This window comes from Scyliorhinus torazame, chromosome 15 (genome assembly GCF_047496885.1).
Source record: "Scyliorhinus torazame isolate Kashiwa2021f chromosome 15, sScyTor2.1, whole genome shotgun sequence".
Taxonomy (NCBI): domain Eukaryota; kingdom Metazoa; phylum Chordata; class Chondrichthyes; order Carcharhiniformes; family Scyliorhinidae; genus Scyliorhinus; species Scyliorhinus torazame.
In genome coordinates, this window is record NC_092721.1 from 202,568,705 (window position 1) to 202,585,397 (window position 16,693).

At 52.4% G+C, this 16,693-nt stretch overlaps 1 protein-coding gene across 3 annotated transcripts in view; it reads right to left on the minus strand.

Moving 5' to 3' along the window:
* LOC140392130 (autophagy-related protein 16-like) overlaps positions 1-16,693 on the minus strand; it is a 210,785-nt gene that overhangs the window by 68,441 nt on the left and 125,651 nt on the right. For all 3 annotated transcript variants that reach the window (XM_072477454.1, XM_072477453.1, XM_072477455.1), the window contains one exon: positions 8,919-8,989. In XM_072477454.1, the coding sequence (XP_072333555.1) occupies positions 8,919-8,989 (71 nt within the window). The remainder of the gene's footprint in view (positions 1-8,918; positions 8,990-16,693) is intronic.

Consider the following 16,693-nt stretch of genomic DNA (forward strand, 5'->3'; position numbering starts at 1 on the left):
GCGGGGTCTCCTCCAGTCCTCACATGCTCCCTATTGTTGTGTGCGCGCTTCTCCTGGGGGGGGGGGGGTGGTGGCAGGGGTAAAAGGCAACAGTGTTAGGCAGGTATACGAATGCACGCCATCGGTTGCGCGTGCATTGCAGAGGTTAAGGTTAGGGCTGGATTCACTTGGGGATATGGGGGATATGGGGGAGGGGGGGATATGGGGGATATGGGGGAGGGGGGATATGGGGGAGGGGGGATATGGGGGAGGGGGGATATGGGGGAGGAGGGATATGGGGGAGGGGGGGATATGGGGGAGGGGGGATATGGGGAGGGGGGATATGGGGGAGGGGGGATATGGGGGATATGGGGGAGGGGGGATATGGGGGAGGGGGGATATGGGGGATATGGGGGAGGGGGGATATGGGGGATATGGGGGAGGGGGGAATATGGGGGATATGGGGGAGGGGGGGATATGGGGGAGGGGGGATATGGGGGATATGGAGGAGGGGGGGATATGGGGGAGGGGGGATATGGGGGAGGGGGGATATGGGGGAGGGGGGATATGGGGGAGGGGGGATATGGGGGATGGGGGGATATGGGGGAGGGGGATATGGGGAGGGGGGATATGGGGGATATGGGGGAGGGGGGATATGGGGGAGGGGGGATATGGGGGAGGGGGGATATGGGGGAGGGGGGATATGGGGGATATGGGGGAGGGGGGATATGGGGGAGGGGGGGATATGGGGAGGGGGGGATATGGGGGAGGGGGGATATGGGGGAGGGGGGATATGGGGGAGGGGGGAATATGGGGGAGGGGGGATATGGGGGATATGGGGGAGGGGGGGATATGGGGGATATGGGGGAGGGGGGATATGGGGGAGGGGGGGATATGGGGGAGGGGGGGATATGGGGGAGGGGGGATATGGGGGATATGGGGGAGGGGGGATATGGGGGAGGGGGGATATGGGGGAGGGGGGGATTTGGGGGAGGGGGGATATGGGGGATATGGGGGAGGCTCACCCTGCCTGCTCTGACGAGGTCGTTCACCTTCTTGTGGCACTGGGTGCCTGTCCGTGGTGTTAGGGCCACAGCGGTGACGGCCTCTGCCACCTCCCTCCACAGACGCCGGCTGTGGCGTGGGGCAACTCTGCGGCCGTGCCCGGGATACAGGGCGTCCCTCCTCTGCTCCACCGCGTCCAGGAGCGCCTCCACATCGCGTGACTCGAACCTCGGGGCTGAGCGATGGCCAGCCATCAAGTCGGGTGTTGCGGTCGGCTGTTCCGGTCGGGTGGGGGGGGAGCTGCGCGGCCTTATGAGCCGTCACGCCGTGCAGCGCGTATGACGCTGCACGGCGTGAACCACTGCGCAAGCGCGGATCCCGTTACGTCGCTGCTAGCCCATTTCGGGCCGCAGACTATCGGCCCATTTTTATGACGTGACGCAAGTGGGATTTGCGCCGTTTTTTGCGCCGATCGGCGGACTTTCCGCCGATAATGGAGAATTTCGCCCCTTATTTTGAAACTGTGTCCGCTGGTTCTAGATTCTCCCTGTAGGCTCTGTACCCTCTCCAACTGGGAAATCCATGGAATATAATTCCAAATGCATGGGCATGTTACGACCTCATGATTGGAGCTATAAAATTACAAAAGCCAAGGGGTTGGGCAGCCAGGGGTTAATTCGGACATCTAGCCAAAACAGTGACTCATCCAAAGGGTTTGGACATTGACGGAGTGCTCTCAGGGAACCATGGCACCAGGGAAAGGTCATTATCCCCCATTAACTAATAGTCAAGAAGTCTGATTACACAATACAATGACACATAGGACATGTCGTCAATGCACAAAGAATTATGTAAATGAGGTCTTACACAGGCAATAGTCGGGAAAGAGTTTCATCCAACCCCTCACTGGCCTTGGAGCCAAGATGCTGTTAACAGCAGGACCTGCTCACACAACCAGAGCTGATAATATTCATCTTCCATACAGACAAACATAGAAAATAGGAGCAGGAGGAGGCCATTCGGCCCTTCGAGCCGGCTCCGCCATTCATTATGATCATGGCTGGTCATCAAGTTCAATACCCTGATCCCGCCTTCCTCCCCATATCCCTTGATCCCTTTCGTCCCAAGAGCTATAGAGAACATACAGTGCAGAAGGAGGCCATTCGTCCCATCGAGTTGCACTGGCCCACTTAAGCCCTCACTTCCACCCTATTCCCGTGACCCAATAACCCCTCCTAACCTTTTTGGCCACGAAGGGCAATTGATCGTGGCCAATCCACCTAACCTGCCCGTCTTTGGACTGTGGGAGGAAACCGGAGCACCCGGAGGAACCCACGCAAACACGGGGAGAACGTGCAGACTCCGCACAGACAGTGACCCAGCGGGGAATCGAACCTGGGACCCTGGCGCTGTGAAGCCACAGTGCTACCCACTTGTGCTACCGTGCTGCCCTATCTAATTCCTTCTTGAAATTACACAACGTTTTGGCCTCAATGACTTTCAGTGTTAGCGAATTCCACAGATTCACCGCTCTCTGGGTGCAGAAATTTCTCCTCATCTCAGTCCTAATAGGTATATCCCTTATCCTCAAACTATGGCTCCTAGCTCTAGACTCCCCAAACATTCTTTCTGAATCTACCCTGTATAATCCTGTAGTTTCTATGAGATCCCCTCTCACTCTTCTAAGCTCCAATGAATATAATCGCAACCTATGGAGTTTACACATTCTCCCAGTGTCTGCGTCGGTCTCACCCCCACAGCCCAAAAATATGTGCAGGGTGGATGAATTGGCTATGCTAAATTGCCCCTTAATTGTAAAGAAAGAATTGGGTACTCCAAATTTATTTTAAAAAGAGAATATAATCCTAACCGATTTAGTCTCTCCTCATATGACAGTCCCGCCATCCCAGGAATCAGCCTGGTAAACCTTCGCTGCCCTCCATCCATAGCAAGACCATCCTTCCTCAGATAAGGACATCAAAACTGCCCACAATACTCCATGTCATTAATGATTAATGTGAATAATTGAGACCCCAACACCGATCCCTCTGGAACGCCACTAGTCATCTCGATGATTACAGAATGGTCATTACAGAAAATACAATGGTATTTAACTTGTCTACACAGAATATGCTGCATTCCGAAGTGCTTCAACACATTTGTAGTAGATGTAACATTCATCTTACCCATTCAAGGTGACCAGCCTTGCCCCCCCCCCCCCCCCGCCCTTCCGACTGCAGTCATGGGGCGTCATTCTCCGCCGGCGGGAGTCTCCGTTTTGCCGGCGCCAGGGGGTTTCCCGACGGCGTGGGGCTGCCCCACAATGGGGAACCCCATTGACCGGCCGGTGTAACGGAGCATCCCGCCGCCGGGTCGGGGCAGGAAAATGTGGCGGGGCGGGTAGGAGAATTTCGCCCTAGATTGTGCTTTGACGAAGAGTCATAGAATCATAGAATCCCCACAGTTGCAGAAGGATGCCATTTGGCCCATCGAGTCTGCCCTAACCCACCATAAGAGCACCCTATCTAAGCCCACTCCCCCCTTGCCCTATTCCCATAACCCCACCTAACCTTTGGACACTAAGGGGCAATTTAGCATGGCCCACCCACCAAATGCGGATCGTTGGACTGTGGGAGGAAACCGGAGCGCCCGGAGGAAACCCACGCACACAGGGAGAATGTTTGTTCCTTTGATTGCAATTGAAGCACCTCAAGAGTGCAGCACGATCCAGGTGGAGAACTTGAATATTGCAAGTACTTTCTGTGCTGGCCATTTTGCAATGCCTGTACTGTTCTTCCAAATATTCTTTGAATAAAGTATGATTTTGCAAAAAAAGAGAGACTCAGAAGCCTTTTAGCATATACACGGGCAGCTCTAACTTGACAGCTTTGTCTTATCAGGTGTTAAGCAGACCTCGCCTGTGTCACGCACAAAGTAAGGCCCGGGCCTTGCAAGCTCGCCTCACACTGAGAAAAGATAAAGAAAACGCTCTAAAGGCATTTTCAAAGGAACTTTAAAAGCTTTTATGATGGTGTTGTCTCCCTGTCTCTCCTTATCTATTCTAAAGGCATTCGTAGGCCTTTCCTCAGTAAATTACAGTAAGAAGTCTTACAACACCAGGTTAAAGTCCAACAGGTTTGTTTCGATGTCACTAGCTTTCGGAGCGCTGCTCCTTCCTCAGGTGAATGAAGAGGTATGTTCCAGAAACACATATATAGACAGATTCAAAGATGCCAGACAATGCTTGGAATGCGAGCATTAGCAGGTGATTAAATCTTTACAGATCCAGAGATGGGGTAACCCCAGGTTAAAGAGGTGTGAATTGTGTCAAGCCAGGACAGTTGGTAGGATTTTGCAGGCCAGATGGTGGGGGATGAATGTAATGCGACATGAATCCCAGGTCCCGGTTGAGGCCGCACTCATGTGTGCGGGACTTGGCTATAAGCTTCTGCTCGGCGATTCTGCGTTGTCGCACGTCCTGAAGGCCGCCTTGGAGAACGCTTACCCGGAGATCAGAGGCTGAATGCCCTTGACTGCTGAAGTGTTCCCCGACTGGAAGGGACCGGGACCTGGGATTCATGTCGCATGACATTCACCCCCCACCATCTGGCCTGCAAAATCCTACCAACTGTCCTGGCTTGAGACAATTCACACCTCTTTAACCTGGGGTTACCCCATCTCTGGATCTGTAAAGATTTAATCACCTGCTAATGCTCGCATTCCAAGCATTGTCTGGGAGCTTTGAATCTGTCTATATATATGTTTCTGGAACCTAACTCTTCATTCACCTGAGGAAGGAGCAGCGCTCCGAAAGCTAGTGACATCGAAACAAACCTGTTGGACTTTAACCTGGTGTTGTAAGACTTCTTACTGTGCTCACCCCAGTCCAACGCCGGCATCTCCACATCTCAGTAAATTAGAAAAACAGGCTTTAAAAAATCTATTCCTCTGTCAAAAGTTTAAAATCACTTCTATAAAAAATAGGAACAATTGGAGGTAAACGGGAAATACATTAAGGATATATTTAAGGACTTCATGACCGTATTATGTAGGTTCACAGCTTGGATAGTAAAACCATTTTAACGATCAAATCATAGTGACTACTAGTGTGACATCTCAGAGGAGTTCAACAAAGAGGCAATACCAATTGCTGGTGAAGAATGATGTAATCGAGTTGGGAAGGGTACAGCTGTTCCAGCTTCCTTCCAGAAAATTAGGGATATTGGGCGTGATTCTCCAGCTACTTTGGGCTCTCGCTCGAGTGCAACACGGGCGGAAAATGGCAGGCTCTGCGCCTCCCGGGAATTCTCCGAAGTCCCGCGAGACATCGGAATCGGAACCCCACTCCAAATGGCTTGACCGAATGCCGCTAGCGGAAGTAGGTTGTAAACCTACTTACGACGTACCTACGCGGGATACACTGCCTCCCTCGATTCTCCGGCCTCCCCAGGGAGGCTGCAGCCGGGCGCCGATCACTGCTGGTCCATACAAATGTGGACCAGGCGGAACGGCACCCGGGTCACCGGAGACCCCAGGGTGGTCAGGCCCTACCCCTGGAACGTGGGCACCTTGGCACTGCTCAGCCGGTACCTCCGCACTGCAACCCTGGCACAGCCAAGGTGCCAAGATGGCACTGCCACGCCAGCAGGAGCACTGCCTGAGTGCCAGCATGGCAGTGCAAGGCTGCCTGAGTGTCAGGGTGGCACTGCCAAGGGCCAGGGGGCGAGGGCTGCCATATCCATGAAATGAGGGTGTAGGGTGGGTTTGAAGGGTGGGGGAGTGCAGAGCAGGTAAGTAGGGGCTTCCGGGAGGTTGGTGGGTGACGGGTGGGGGTCCTAGAAGGGAAAGGGTTTCTGTAAAGGGGCTTGGGGGAGCCTGAAGAGGGGGAACCCCCAGGGACCCCATAATGGGGTGTCCTCACTGGTTGGGGGGGGGATATGGGGTAGTGTCCATGTATGTGGGGGTGACAATGCCCATGGGTGGAGGTGTGGGGGACCCACAAACTCACTTGGAGATCGGGGTATCCTTTCAAAACGGCGGCCTGATCGGAGTTCAGCTCCTCGGTGCTCAAAAAAATTTCAAGTGCTGGCTAAACTAGTGATAAACTCCCCTGGGCCCAACAAACGTGACTAAGTGTCAGTCAATAGCGGCGGGAAACTCCCTGAAAAACACACCACAAATTAACTTTGAAATGTTTTGGGAGAATCGCGCCCATTGTGGAAGGATACGGGGAACCCCCTCAATGTTCCTCTGGTTGTCAGGAGTTGGATATCATAAAGCAGACAGTCAGTGATTCAGCTAAAACATTAGTTTGAATATCGATCGGCATTTTTAAATTGACATCAGGGGGATCCGTGATCCTGAGGCGAAGTGTTGCCGGCGTCGGAATCGCCGTCACGTTTCTCAACGGCGTCAACACGGCCTCAGGATCAGCAATTCTGGTCCCTACGGGGGGCCAGCACGGCACTGGAGTGATCCACGCCGCTCCAGCTGCTGATCCCGGCGTCAACTGGGCGCCGCAGAGTCCGCGCATGCGGAGTAACACCAGCGCCATCGCGCGCATACGCTTCCTTCAACGCACCGGCCCCGACGCAACATGGCGCAGGACCAGAGGGGCCGGCGCGGAAGAAAGGAGGCCCCCAGCCAGAGAGGCTGGCCCGCCGATCGGTGGGCCCCGATCGCGGGCCAGGCCACATCGGAGGCCCCCCCCCCACCCCCAGGGTCGGACCCCCCCCCGACCGTTCCACACCGAGTTCCCGCCGGCTGAGAGCAGGTGTGAACGGCGCCGGCGGGACTCGGCGTTTTTACGACGGCCGCTCGGCCCATCCCGGGCCGAGAATCGGCGGGCCGACCGCGTAGAACGGCCCCCTACTGGGGCGCCGCCAACCCCGCCAGCGTCGGGGCAGCGTGGCGCGATTCGCGCCGGTCGCGGGGGTTCTCCGGCCCGGCCCCGGGCTGAGAGATTGTGTTTTTTTAAGGTTTTATTGGATTCTGTTATTAGAACCAAGAGGTTCTCCGAGGGTAGGGGGCGATTAAATAAAGCGACTGTGAATTATCAGCCGCAAATTGTCGTTCTGCTCAAGCCACACACACGTGAATCTGGGGGGTTGTGAACTTGTGTGTGAGGAGGGTCTCTGAGGGAGAAAGGTGAACCCCAACACTCCACAAGGGGAAATATTCTCCCAGCACCCACCCTGTGAGGCCTTGTACGGTTGCTGCAACACTTCCCTCCTTTTATATTCCTTCCGCCATATCGGCCAAAATTCAATTTGCCTTCCTTATTGACTGCTGGACCTACATGCTAGTTTTGTGTGATTCATGCACGATTACACCCAGATCCCTGTACACCGAAGTTACTCTCTGTAGCACCGTCAATATGACGCGAGGCAGGTTGAGGTAATGTCAATTGAAGGCTTTATTAAGCAGAACTTTATCCCCAGCAGTGTGGTTACAGAATGCAACTGCTGAGGGAAATGGAGGGAAAAACTGGGTTCTTATACCGGCATTTCTGGGTGGAGTCCAGTAGGTGGCAGATCCTATCAGGACCTGGCATCCCTCCACCAATAGCCTGTCGACACGTGGTCTACCGTATTACCCCTAATACATACCACCACACTCTCCAGTTCGATAATAAGTTGCCTTTCCATTTTTACGACAGGCCCAACCTCTCAATCTTGCCCCCCCCCCCCCCACCCACCCACCCCCACCCTCCCCGAGACAAACCCCTTCATCCCAGGAGTCGGACTAACCTTCTGTGAACTGCCTCCAATTCAAGTACATCCCTCCTTATATATGGTGACCAAATCTGTCCACGGTGTGGCCTCAGCAATGCTCCATCCAATTCTTTGTGATATTTCTGTCAGAGGAGTACTTCTTAGAGAGAAGCATATGATAAAGGAGACGTACAGAAGTTTCAGGTTGTGGAGGTTAGAGTTTGTGTCTTGGTCACCCTGGACTTGACCCTCTTCGTAAGAGAAACACCAACTTGCGCAATGATGAGGTCAAGGTTCCCAGAGCATACCTGAAGCAGCTGTTAGTTAATTGGAGGTTACAATAATTAAAATACACAGAAGCTTCAAGTTGGAATATTTATTCTTTTACAGGATGTGGGCGTCGCTGGGTCAGCATTTATTGCCCATCCCTAATTGCCCTGGAACTGAGTGTCTCACTCGGCCATTTCAGTGAGGGGCATTTGTCTCGCTCGGCCATTTCAGTGAGGGGCAGTTGTCTCGCTCGGCCATTTCAGTGAGGGGCAGTTGTCTCGCTCGGCCATTTCAGTGAGGGGCAGTTGTCTTGCTCGGCCATTTCAGTGAGGGGCAGTTGTCTCGCTCGGCCATTTCAGTGAGGGGCAGTTAAGAGTCAACCAGTGGGTCTGGGGTCACATGTAGGCCAGACCGGGTAAGGACGGCAGATTTCCTTCCCTAGAAGACATTAGTGAACCAGATGGGTTTTACGACAATCGATGATAGTTTCATGGTCACCATGACTGAGACTAGCTTTATATTCCATTTATTAATAATAATAATAATCACTTATTGTCACGAGTCGGCTTCAATGACGTGACTGTGAAAGGCTCCTAGTCGCCACATTCCGGCGCCTGTTCGGGGAGGCCTGTACGGGAATTTAATTTAAACTCCACCAGCTGCCGGCGTGGGATTTGAAACTACGGACTGCAGCAGTTCGAGAAGGCAGCTCACCACCACCTTTTCAAGGGCAATTAGGGAGGGGCAATAAATGCCGGCCCGACCAGCGATACCCACACCCTGTCGAAAAATAAAGAACCTATGATAGGGTGTCAGTTTGGGGACGGGAGGGGGAGAGCCAAGAGCCAGTAATACATCTTTTCACCCCCCCTGAAGTTTGGGCGTATTCCGCCACCCACGACATTCTCAAACCTGCCCGAGCCCCCAAATCCATGGTTCTTCCTCACTTACCGAGGGGTCGAACTCGATGCTGGTCACTCCGTCATTGCTCCCCTCCAGAGTTTTCTGCTTCCGCAGCATTCCTGCCGGGCAAAATTGGACAAGACAGGGTCAGCGGGAAATCGAAACCCCGGCCACTTATCACCCATTCAACGGAGCAAACGCCCACCCCAGCAGCAAAAAACAAACAACTTGCATTCATATAGCGCCTCAAATGGAGTAACGCTCCCAACAGTTAAGAGTCAACCGCATCGGTGTGTGGCTCTGGAGTCACATATAGGAAAGACCGGGTCAGGACGGCAGATTTCCTTCCCTAAAGGACATTAGTGAACTAGGTGGGTTTTTACAACAATCGGCAATGGTCATCATTAGACTTTTAATTCCTGTTTTTTTATTGAAGTCAAATTTTACCATCTGCAGTGGCGGGAATTGAACCTGGGTCTGAGAGCATTACTCTGGGTCTCGGGTTTACTAGCCCAGTGGCAATGCCACTACTCTACCATCTCCCCAATGTGGGAAGAGGGCAGGTTATTCCGGGAGCGTCCTGTGGACTTCACCCAAAGACAGGAAGTGTTGTGTTTCTCCAACCAAAATGAGGCGCCAAGTGGGTTTGATCCTGCAGGGGTTTGTCCTTGGTCCAGACTAGAAATGGCGGGGAGAGTGGATTAGTCCAGGCCGTGCAGTACCAGCTGCTGGTGGAGGAAGGGACTGGAGGGGTGGGGAGGGTAATGAGGGCGGGACATTCCTCCTCCTCCATTAGGGACTCCAGGGCTGTGTGTGAGAGTGGGCGCCCCCTCTCCCTCACTCCCTGACCTGTTGTGTTGGGAGTCAGAGCACTGCAGGCTATTGCGGTGAATGTAAATACAGTTAATACAGTTAACCCTGTGGGTTTTATCTGTGGGCCATTGTATGGCTTCACCCACAGGGGGAGATGTTGGAGGAGGTTGCAGCATGTATGGGCTCCGCCCATGGCTCCGCCCCTTTGAAGGAGTATAAGAGTAGCGGGCCTGTGGGACTGTCTTCAGTATGTACCAGTCGCAGGCAGGCAAATTTGATAGTTAATTAAAACCTTGTTTTACTCCGACACGAGTCCTTGAGTGAATTGATGGTCGCATCAATTTAATTAATTATCTGAACAAAAACGATTATGGAGTCAGCCCTCAAACCTGACAGACTGGAGCTCGATCCACAGGCCGCGGAGGCGAAGGAAATTTTTTCACACTGGCTGCGGTGTTTCAAGGCCTACCTTGCCGCGTCGTCGACGGCAACCGTCACGGACAGACAAAAATTGAGTCTCCTCCACGCACGGGTGAGTCACCGCATTTCTGTGCAACTCGAAGAGGCCACCTCATATACCGCCGCTCTCGCAATCCTCGAGCGCATCTACGTGCGGCCTGTGAACGAGGTCTACGCGCGACATATTCTCACTACTCGACGCCAGCACGCCGGGGAGTCACTTGACGACTATCTGTGCGACCTCAAAGCCCTTGCGCGCAACTGCAACTATCAGGCCGTTACGGCCACTCAGCACATGGAGCTCGCCGTCCGAGACGTCTACGTTGCGGGGGTCAGATCAAATTACGTGCGGCAGCGACTGCTCGAGAAAGGGGCCCAGGACCTGGACGAGGCGGTGAAACTGGCGACTTCACTGGAGGTCGCTTTCCAGAGCCTCACTGCATTTCCAGCAGAACACTCGACCCCCTCGAGGGCTCCTGACCAGAGACTACCCCAGGCCTGTGCTGCGCGCCCACCCGCTCATCATGGGGGGTTGCCTTGTTATTTTTGCGGCCAGCCTCAACACCCTCGACAGCACTGCCCGGCCCGCAACGCGCACTGCAACAGTTGCGGCCGAAAAGGGCACTTCGCCAAGGTCTGCCTCGCCAAGCCTCAGCGCGCGAACGCTCAGACCCGGACTACCGACTCTCAGGCCCGCAGGCCTCGCAATGTGGCAGCGTGCCTGCCAACTCCGCACAGCACGTGCGACTCACGGGGCCGCCATTTTGGCCATCCTCCCCCACGCGGGCAGCCACGTGCGATCCACGGGGGCTGCCATCTTCCTCGACGCCCGCCACACTTGATCAACGGGGGCCGCCATCCTGGACGGCAGCTGCTACGCCGCTCGACGCGCACGGCCTGCTTGGACAGTCACCGGGGGGCCGCCCCAGCACAGCCGACCACGCCGCTGGTTACCCTCAACTCAGCGCCGTTACCTTGGACCAGTCGCGACCCAAGCACCGCGAGAGTTCAATGATGGCCGTCCGGGTTAACGGGTACGAGACACCTTGCCTGTTCAACTCCGGGAGCACCGAGGGTTTCATCCACCCAGATCTGGTAAGCCGCTGCTCGCTCCCGATATTCCCGGCACACCAGTCCGCAGGAATGAAGCTCAGGAAGAGCCATTCCGGAGTCCACCCCTGGGGCTGCACGTACCCACTTCCCCAGCCACCTGAAGCGGCTGCAACACCAGTGCTTCGGCGGTCGCAGCGTACGATCCGGGCGCCGGACCGGCTGAACTTGTGACCCATCACCCCCGCCGGACTTCATTTTATTACAGGGGGTGAATGTGGTGAATGTAAATACAGTTAATTCACCAGTTATGTTCTATGTTATTAACCTTGTGGGTTTTATCTGTGGGCCATTGTATGGCTTCACCCACAGGGGGAGGTGTTGGAGGAGGTTGGAGCATGTACGGACTCCGCCCCTTTGAAGGAGTATAAGAGTAGCTGTCCTGTGGGACTGTCCTCAGTATGTACCAGTCGCAGGCAGGCAAAGTTGATAGTTAATTAAAACCACTGTTTTACTCCGACACGCGTCCTCGAGTGAATTGATGGTCGCATCGGCTATTGGCGCTCTCCATGAAAATCGACAGGCAAAGGTTAACCTGGTTTCCAACTCCCGGCTGAGTGAAGACTGCGGCTTTCGGAAAACGTGTTTCACCGCCTGAGCAATGATCAGCTTTTATCGTGAGTTTTAAATGGAAGATAAATGTTGATTGCTCAACACCCGAGTATTCATCTGCTCGCGCGCCCCACACAAACCCAGGAAACGACTGGGATTTTAAAAGCAGCCAGAGCTTAGATCTTAGCAGTTCAAAAGTTACACTTGCTTTTCCGTGAAGGCTTGAAATCACATGGCCCTGGAGAGTGAAGAAAGGCTCTGGAGGTTTAGGAGGTCAGACCCGCTGTTGCTTAATGTTAGAGGTCGCAGATTTCTCTTATTCAGTCAAGTGCGGTAGCGAAGCCTTGAAGCAAGGCCCTGGGGCAGTTTCTCACGTACAGGATTCAAGGCCACTCCTGCCTATTGCTGTTTCTGAGGCCGGGCCGTTGCCCCTTGATTGGCAAAGGAATCCGATCCGAATATCCCTTATTCAAACCGTTCAGTAGATTTAAATATAAGGCAATGCATAATGAGGGGGTGGAGAGCTCACCCTCCCAGTGGAAGCACAGTCGGTAATGCCACTCCACCCCACAGCTGCAACACCCTGTGGACAGGCTAAACAGGCTGCCAGTGGGACGTGGGCCCATTACTGAGGACAATGCCCCACCTTGGGGCCTGCTGGCTTATCGGATCGGCCAGCAGTCCCAGTAGCACATGTGGACACTGCCAGGACTTCAACCAGTCCCAAAAAGGCAGCCCCTGGTTCCCGAAACCAGGTGAGTTTGAGGTACTGGGCGGAGAGGGTTTGGGCTATTTGGGGAGGGGGCTGGTGGGTGCTACAAAGGTAGGTGAGTAGGAAGAAGGGAGTTTACTATCTTCAGCGAGGGGGCGGGGGGGGGGGGGGGAGGAGAACCCCCATTTCGCAATGGGCAACTCCCGAAGATGGTGCCCCCTTCCTGCCCAGCCTTCCGACAGGTGTTTTAAAACAACAGCCTGCCCACTCCTGCCCCACTGCCTCCAGTAGCCATTTTCGGAACTGGGCAACATATTATTGGCCTTGTTAACAAGCCCAACTTTCTCTTGGTTATTTATTTAAATAGTGCAGGCGGACTGTCGATTTCTATGCCTGCCCACCTGCTGTATTATGGGGGGAGGGGGTGAACTTGGGAGGGGAGGGGGATGGGTGGGAATGTGGCAGAGTGGGCAGTGGGCACCCACAATATTTTACATGCCCCCCTGCTAAAATGCGGCAACTAGTTTCTGTCATGTGAACAGAGCATCTTCCGTGGTCGTTTCTGATGGTTAGGCCCTTGCTAAACAAAGGAGTCTGGGTACCGCACTCCCACATTCCATCTTGGTAAAATGGAGCTTTGCACACCCACCCTCTCAGTTTCAAGTTTAGAGCCAAAACGTCTGCGGCAGCATTGTGAAACCAGCCTTTTAAATTAGTTGCTTGATGTTACGGAACTTGAGTATCACTGAAAAAAAGAGGCACACCGCCGAAGCTTTTCATCTTGCACTCATCAGGTCAGACACACGGATGCCAAAGGGGGCAACAATTTATGCTGCAATTAAAAAAAATTAATTTACGGGATGCGAAGAGTCACTGGCCAGGCCAGCATTTATTGCCCATCCCTAATTGCCCCTTGAGAAGATGGTGGGGAGCTGCCTTCTTGAACCGCTGCAGTGCATGTGGTGTAGGTACACCCACAGTGAGTTTCAGGTTTCAGTGAAGGAACGGCGATATATTTCCAAGTCGAGATGGTGAGTGACTTGGTGGGGAACCTCCAGGTAGTGGTGTTACCATGTGTCCACTGCCCTTGGGAGGAGAAACAGGGAGTCAATTGACTGACAAGTGGACTCTGAATGGTCAAGGTGTTGCCATGGAGAATGCACCAGGGAATGTTTATCCCAAAGATTTTGTTTATGTTTCAAAGAAGTCAACTCTGATTGGTCGAGACATGCCATGGGGAATGCACCAGGGAACAATGTCCCCTAAGCTATTGTTCCATTGAAAAGGTGCAATGCCTGGACAAGTTCCTTTTGCCTGCAGAGGTCCGGGTCTTCCATATAAATACATGCAGCTTCGAGCAAGTGTATGCATGACCCAGGCTGATCATCCTAAATTGGTTGTTAGTTTAATTCTTTGCAAATTCAAGATAGTTCAGCACGTGTTGTCCAGTTGAAGAATCACATCTAATGTTGGACATTGCGCTCTAGGTTTTACAAACACGGGCTGCTTGGCAGGGTCAGTACTCTGCCCACTGCAAACAGCAGAAGAGTCATGCTGTTTGATTCGATCCACCAGCCTTTGGGATGTACGACCTACATATCGGACATCGCACTGGCACTGAAATACATCTGCCACATCGGCAAAATGTCTTTATGGCTTGATGGCAGCTCCCAGTTAGTGGAAAACACCATTGGTGTTGCTACTGCACTATAGCAGCATGAACGACTGGCTTCACCTGTCGCTCAAAGTTTGAGGTAGGCGAGGCACTTTTCAGGGTTGAAAGTGACAGTCTGAGGCTATTTGAGTTTGTGCGACATACAGCGAGCAATGATCGGACGCGGGTAGCCATTATCCGCTGGGTGTCTTTGGTGTGATCTATTTCGGCATCGAGTTGCAGGGTGAGCAAATAGCTCGCCCCTGTTTACGAGGTTGTCGAGTGGACCAATCTTACAGCATGCGGAACGGTACGAACCCCAACACGTATACTGAACAGGGAAGGCAGGCTTGCGTTTGGCACATAGATTGCTCCATTGCAAAGGTGAATGGGAGCGCGGAATGGAGCCCATTAAGGTGTGTCAGGAAATTCATGCATACAGCTTCAGATTCAAATGTAGCAAACATATCTAGATGTCATTCCATCGAAAATACGTTTCTTGTGGAAATCAACAAAAACAGAAGCGAGGTCTGGGCCCAGAAGGGATCCCAGGGCAACACCATCTATTTGGGCATACATGGTGTTGGCAAAACTGAACTTAACTGCGTGAGCTGCTGAATTAATAAGTTCCGTTGTGTCAAACAGCAAGTCCATTTGGAGTCCGCAAGGTCAAGAGGATTTTGTCCAGGAATTGTGCCCATTCCATTGAACAAAAGGTGTGGAGGACGCTGTTCCCTGATGTATTCACCATGGTATGTTTTGAACAGTCAGAGTCAACTTGCCTTTTCTGAATTAAGAACAAAAACTTTGGGGTAACTGTTCCCAGTGCCCACTTGCCAACCAATCAGCACTTTGTTTCTCCTGCTGTATTAATCGTTGTTCCCGTTCAAATTTGGCATTCATGCATCTGTCCTGTTGAGTGCAAGGTGCAAAGCTTTGGCGGCATGTCTATTTTAAATTATTTGGAGAAATGCAGCCATTAATCAAAGGAAGGGGCGTGTGCATTTTAGTGACTTCTTAAAGATATGTTCAGGAAGTTCATTTGCACTTTAATGACTTATCTAGACATGGAAATGAACTCTGGGATCTTGGCAATATTTTGTGTATTGGCAGGAAAGAAAAAGTCACCTGCCCTCTCAACTCCATTTCGTTTTACAGGACAGTGACTATTTCAGATTTATACTTTCTAACTATATAGTTATGGCTCAAAATTCATATTGCTCAACTGTGACAGCGTCAGAATATAGGAGGGAGATCGAGAACCTAATGGAGTGGTGCAACGACAACAATCTATCCCTCAATTCCAGCAAAACTAAAGAGCTGGTCATTGACTTCAGGAAGCAAAGTATCGTACACACCCCTGTCAGCATCAACGGGGCCGAGGTGGAGATGGTTGACAGCTTAAAATTCCTTGGGGTGCACATCATCAGAAATCTGTCCTGGTCCACTCACGTCAACTCTACCACCAAGAAAGCACAACAGCGCCTATACCTCCTCAGGAAACTAAGGAAATTCGGCATGTCCACATTAACCCTCACCAACTTTTACAGATGCACCACAGAAAGCATTCTATCTGGCTGCATCACAGCCTGGTATGGCAACTGCTCAGCCCAAGTCCACAAGAAAGAACACAGCCCAGTCCATCACACAAACCCTCCTCCCATCCATTGACTCCATCTACACCTCCCACTGCCTGGGGAAAGCGGGCAGCATAATCAAAGACCCCTCCCACAAGGTTTACTCACTCTTTTCTTCCATCAGGCAGGAGATACAAAACATAGAACATAGAAAATACAGCACAGAACAGGCCCTTCGGCCCACGATGTTGTGCCAAAACTTTGTCCTAGATTAATCATAGATTATCATTGAATTTACAGTGCAGAAGGAGGCCATTTGGCCCTTTGAGTCTGCACCGGCTCTTGAGTCTGAGAACACGCACAAACAGATTCAAAAACAGCTTATTCCCCGCTGTTACCAGACGCCTAAACGACCCTCTTATGGACTGATCTGATCTGAATACTACACTCCTGTATGCTTCACCCGATGTCGATGTTTATGTAGTTACATTGTGGACCTTGTGTTGCCCTATTATGTATTTTCTTTTTCTTCTTTTTTTTCATGTACTTAATGATCTGTTTGAGCTGCTCGCAGAAAAATACTTTTCACTGCCCCTCAGTACACGCGACAATAAACAAATCCAATCCACCAACACTGGATTCTTAGGCCTGCAGGTTTCTGCTTGGGTGTTGTTGGAGCTGCGCTCATCCAGGCAAGTGGAGAGTATTCCATCACACTCCTAACTTGGGCCTTGTAGATGGTGGACAGGCTGTGGGAAGTCAGGGGGTGAGTAACGCTTCACAGAATTAATTCCCAGCCTCTGGCCTGCTCTTGTCGCCACAATATTTAGACGGTTGATCCGGTTCAGTTTATGATGTTGGCAGCGGGGGATTCAGCGATGTTAATGCCATTGTCACTGGGCGACGGTTATTGTAACACACAATTACCACTTTTTCCATCTACACC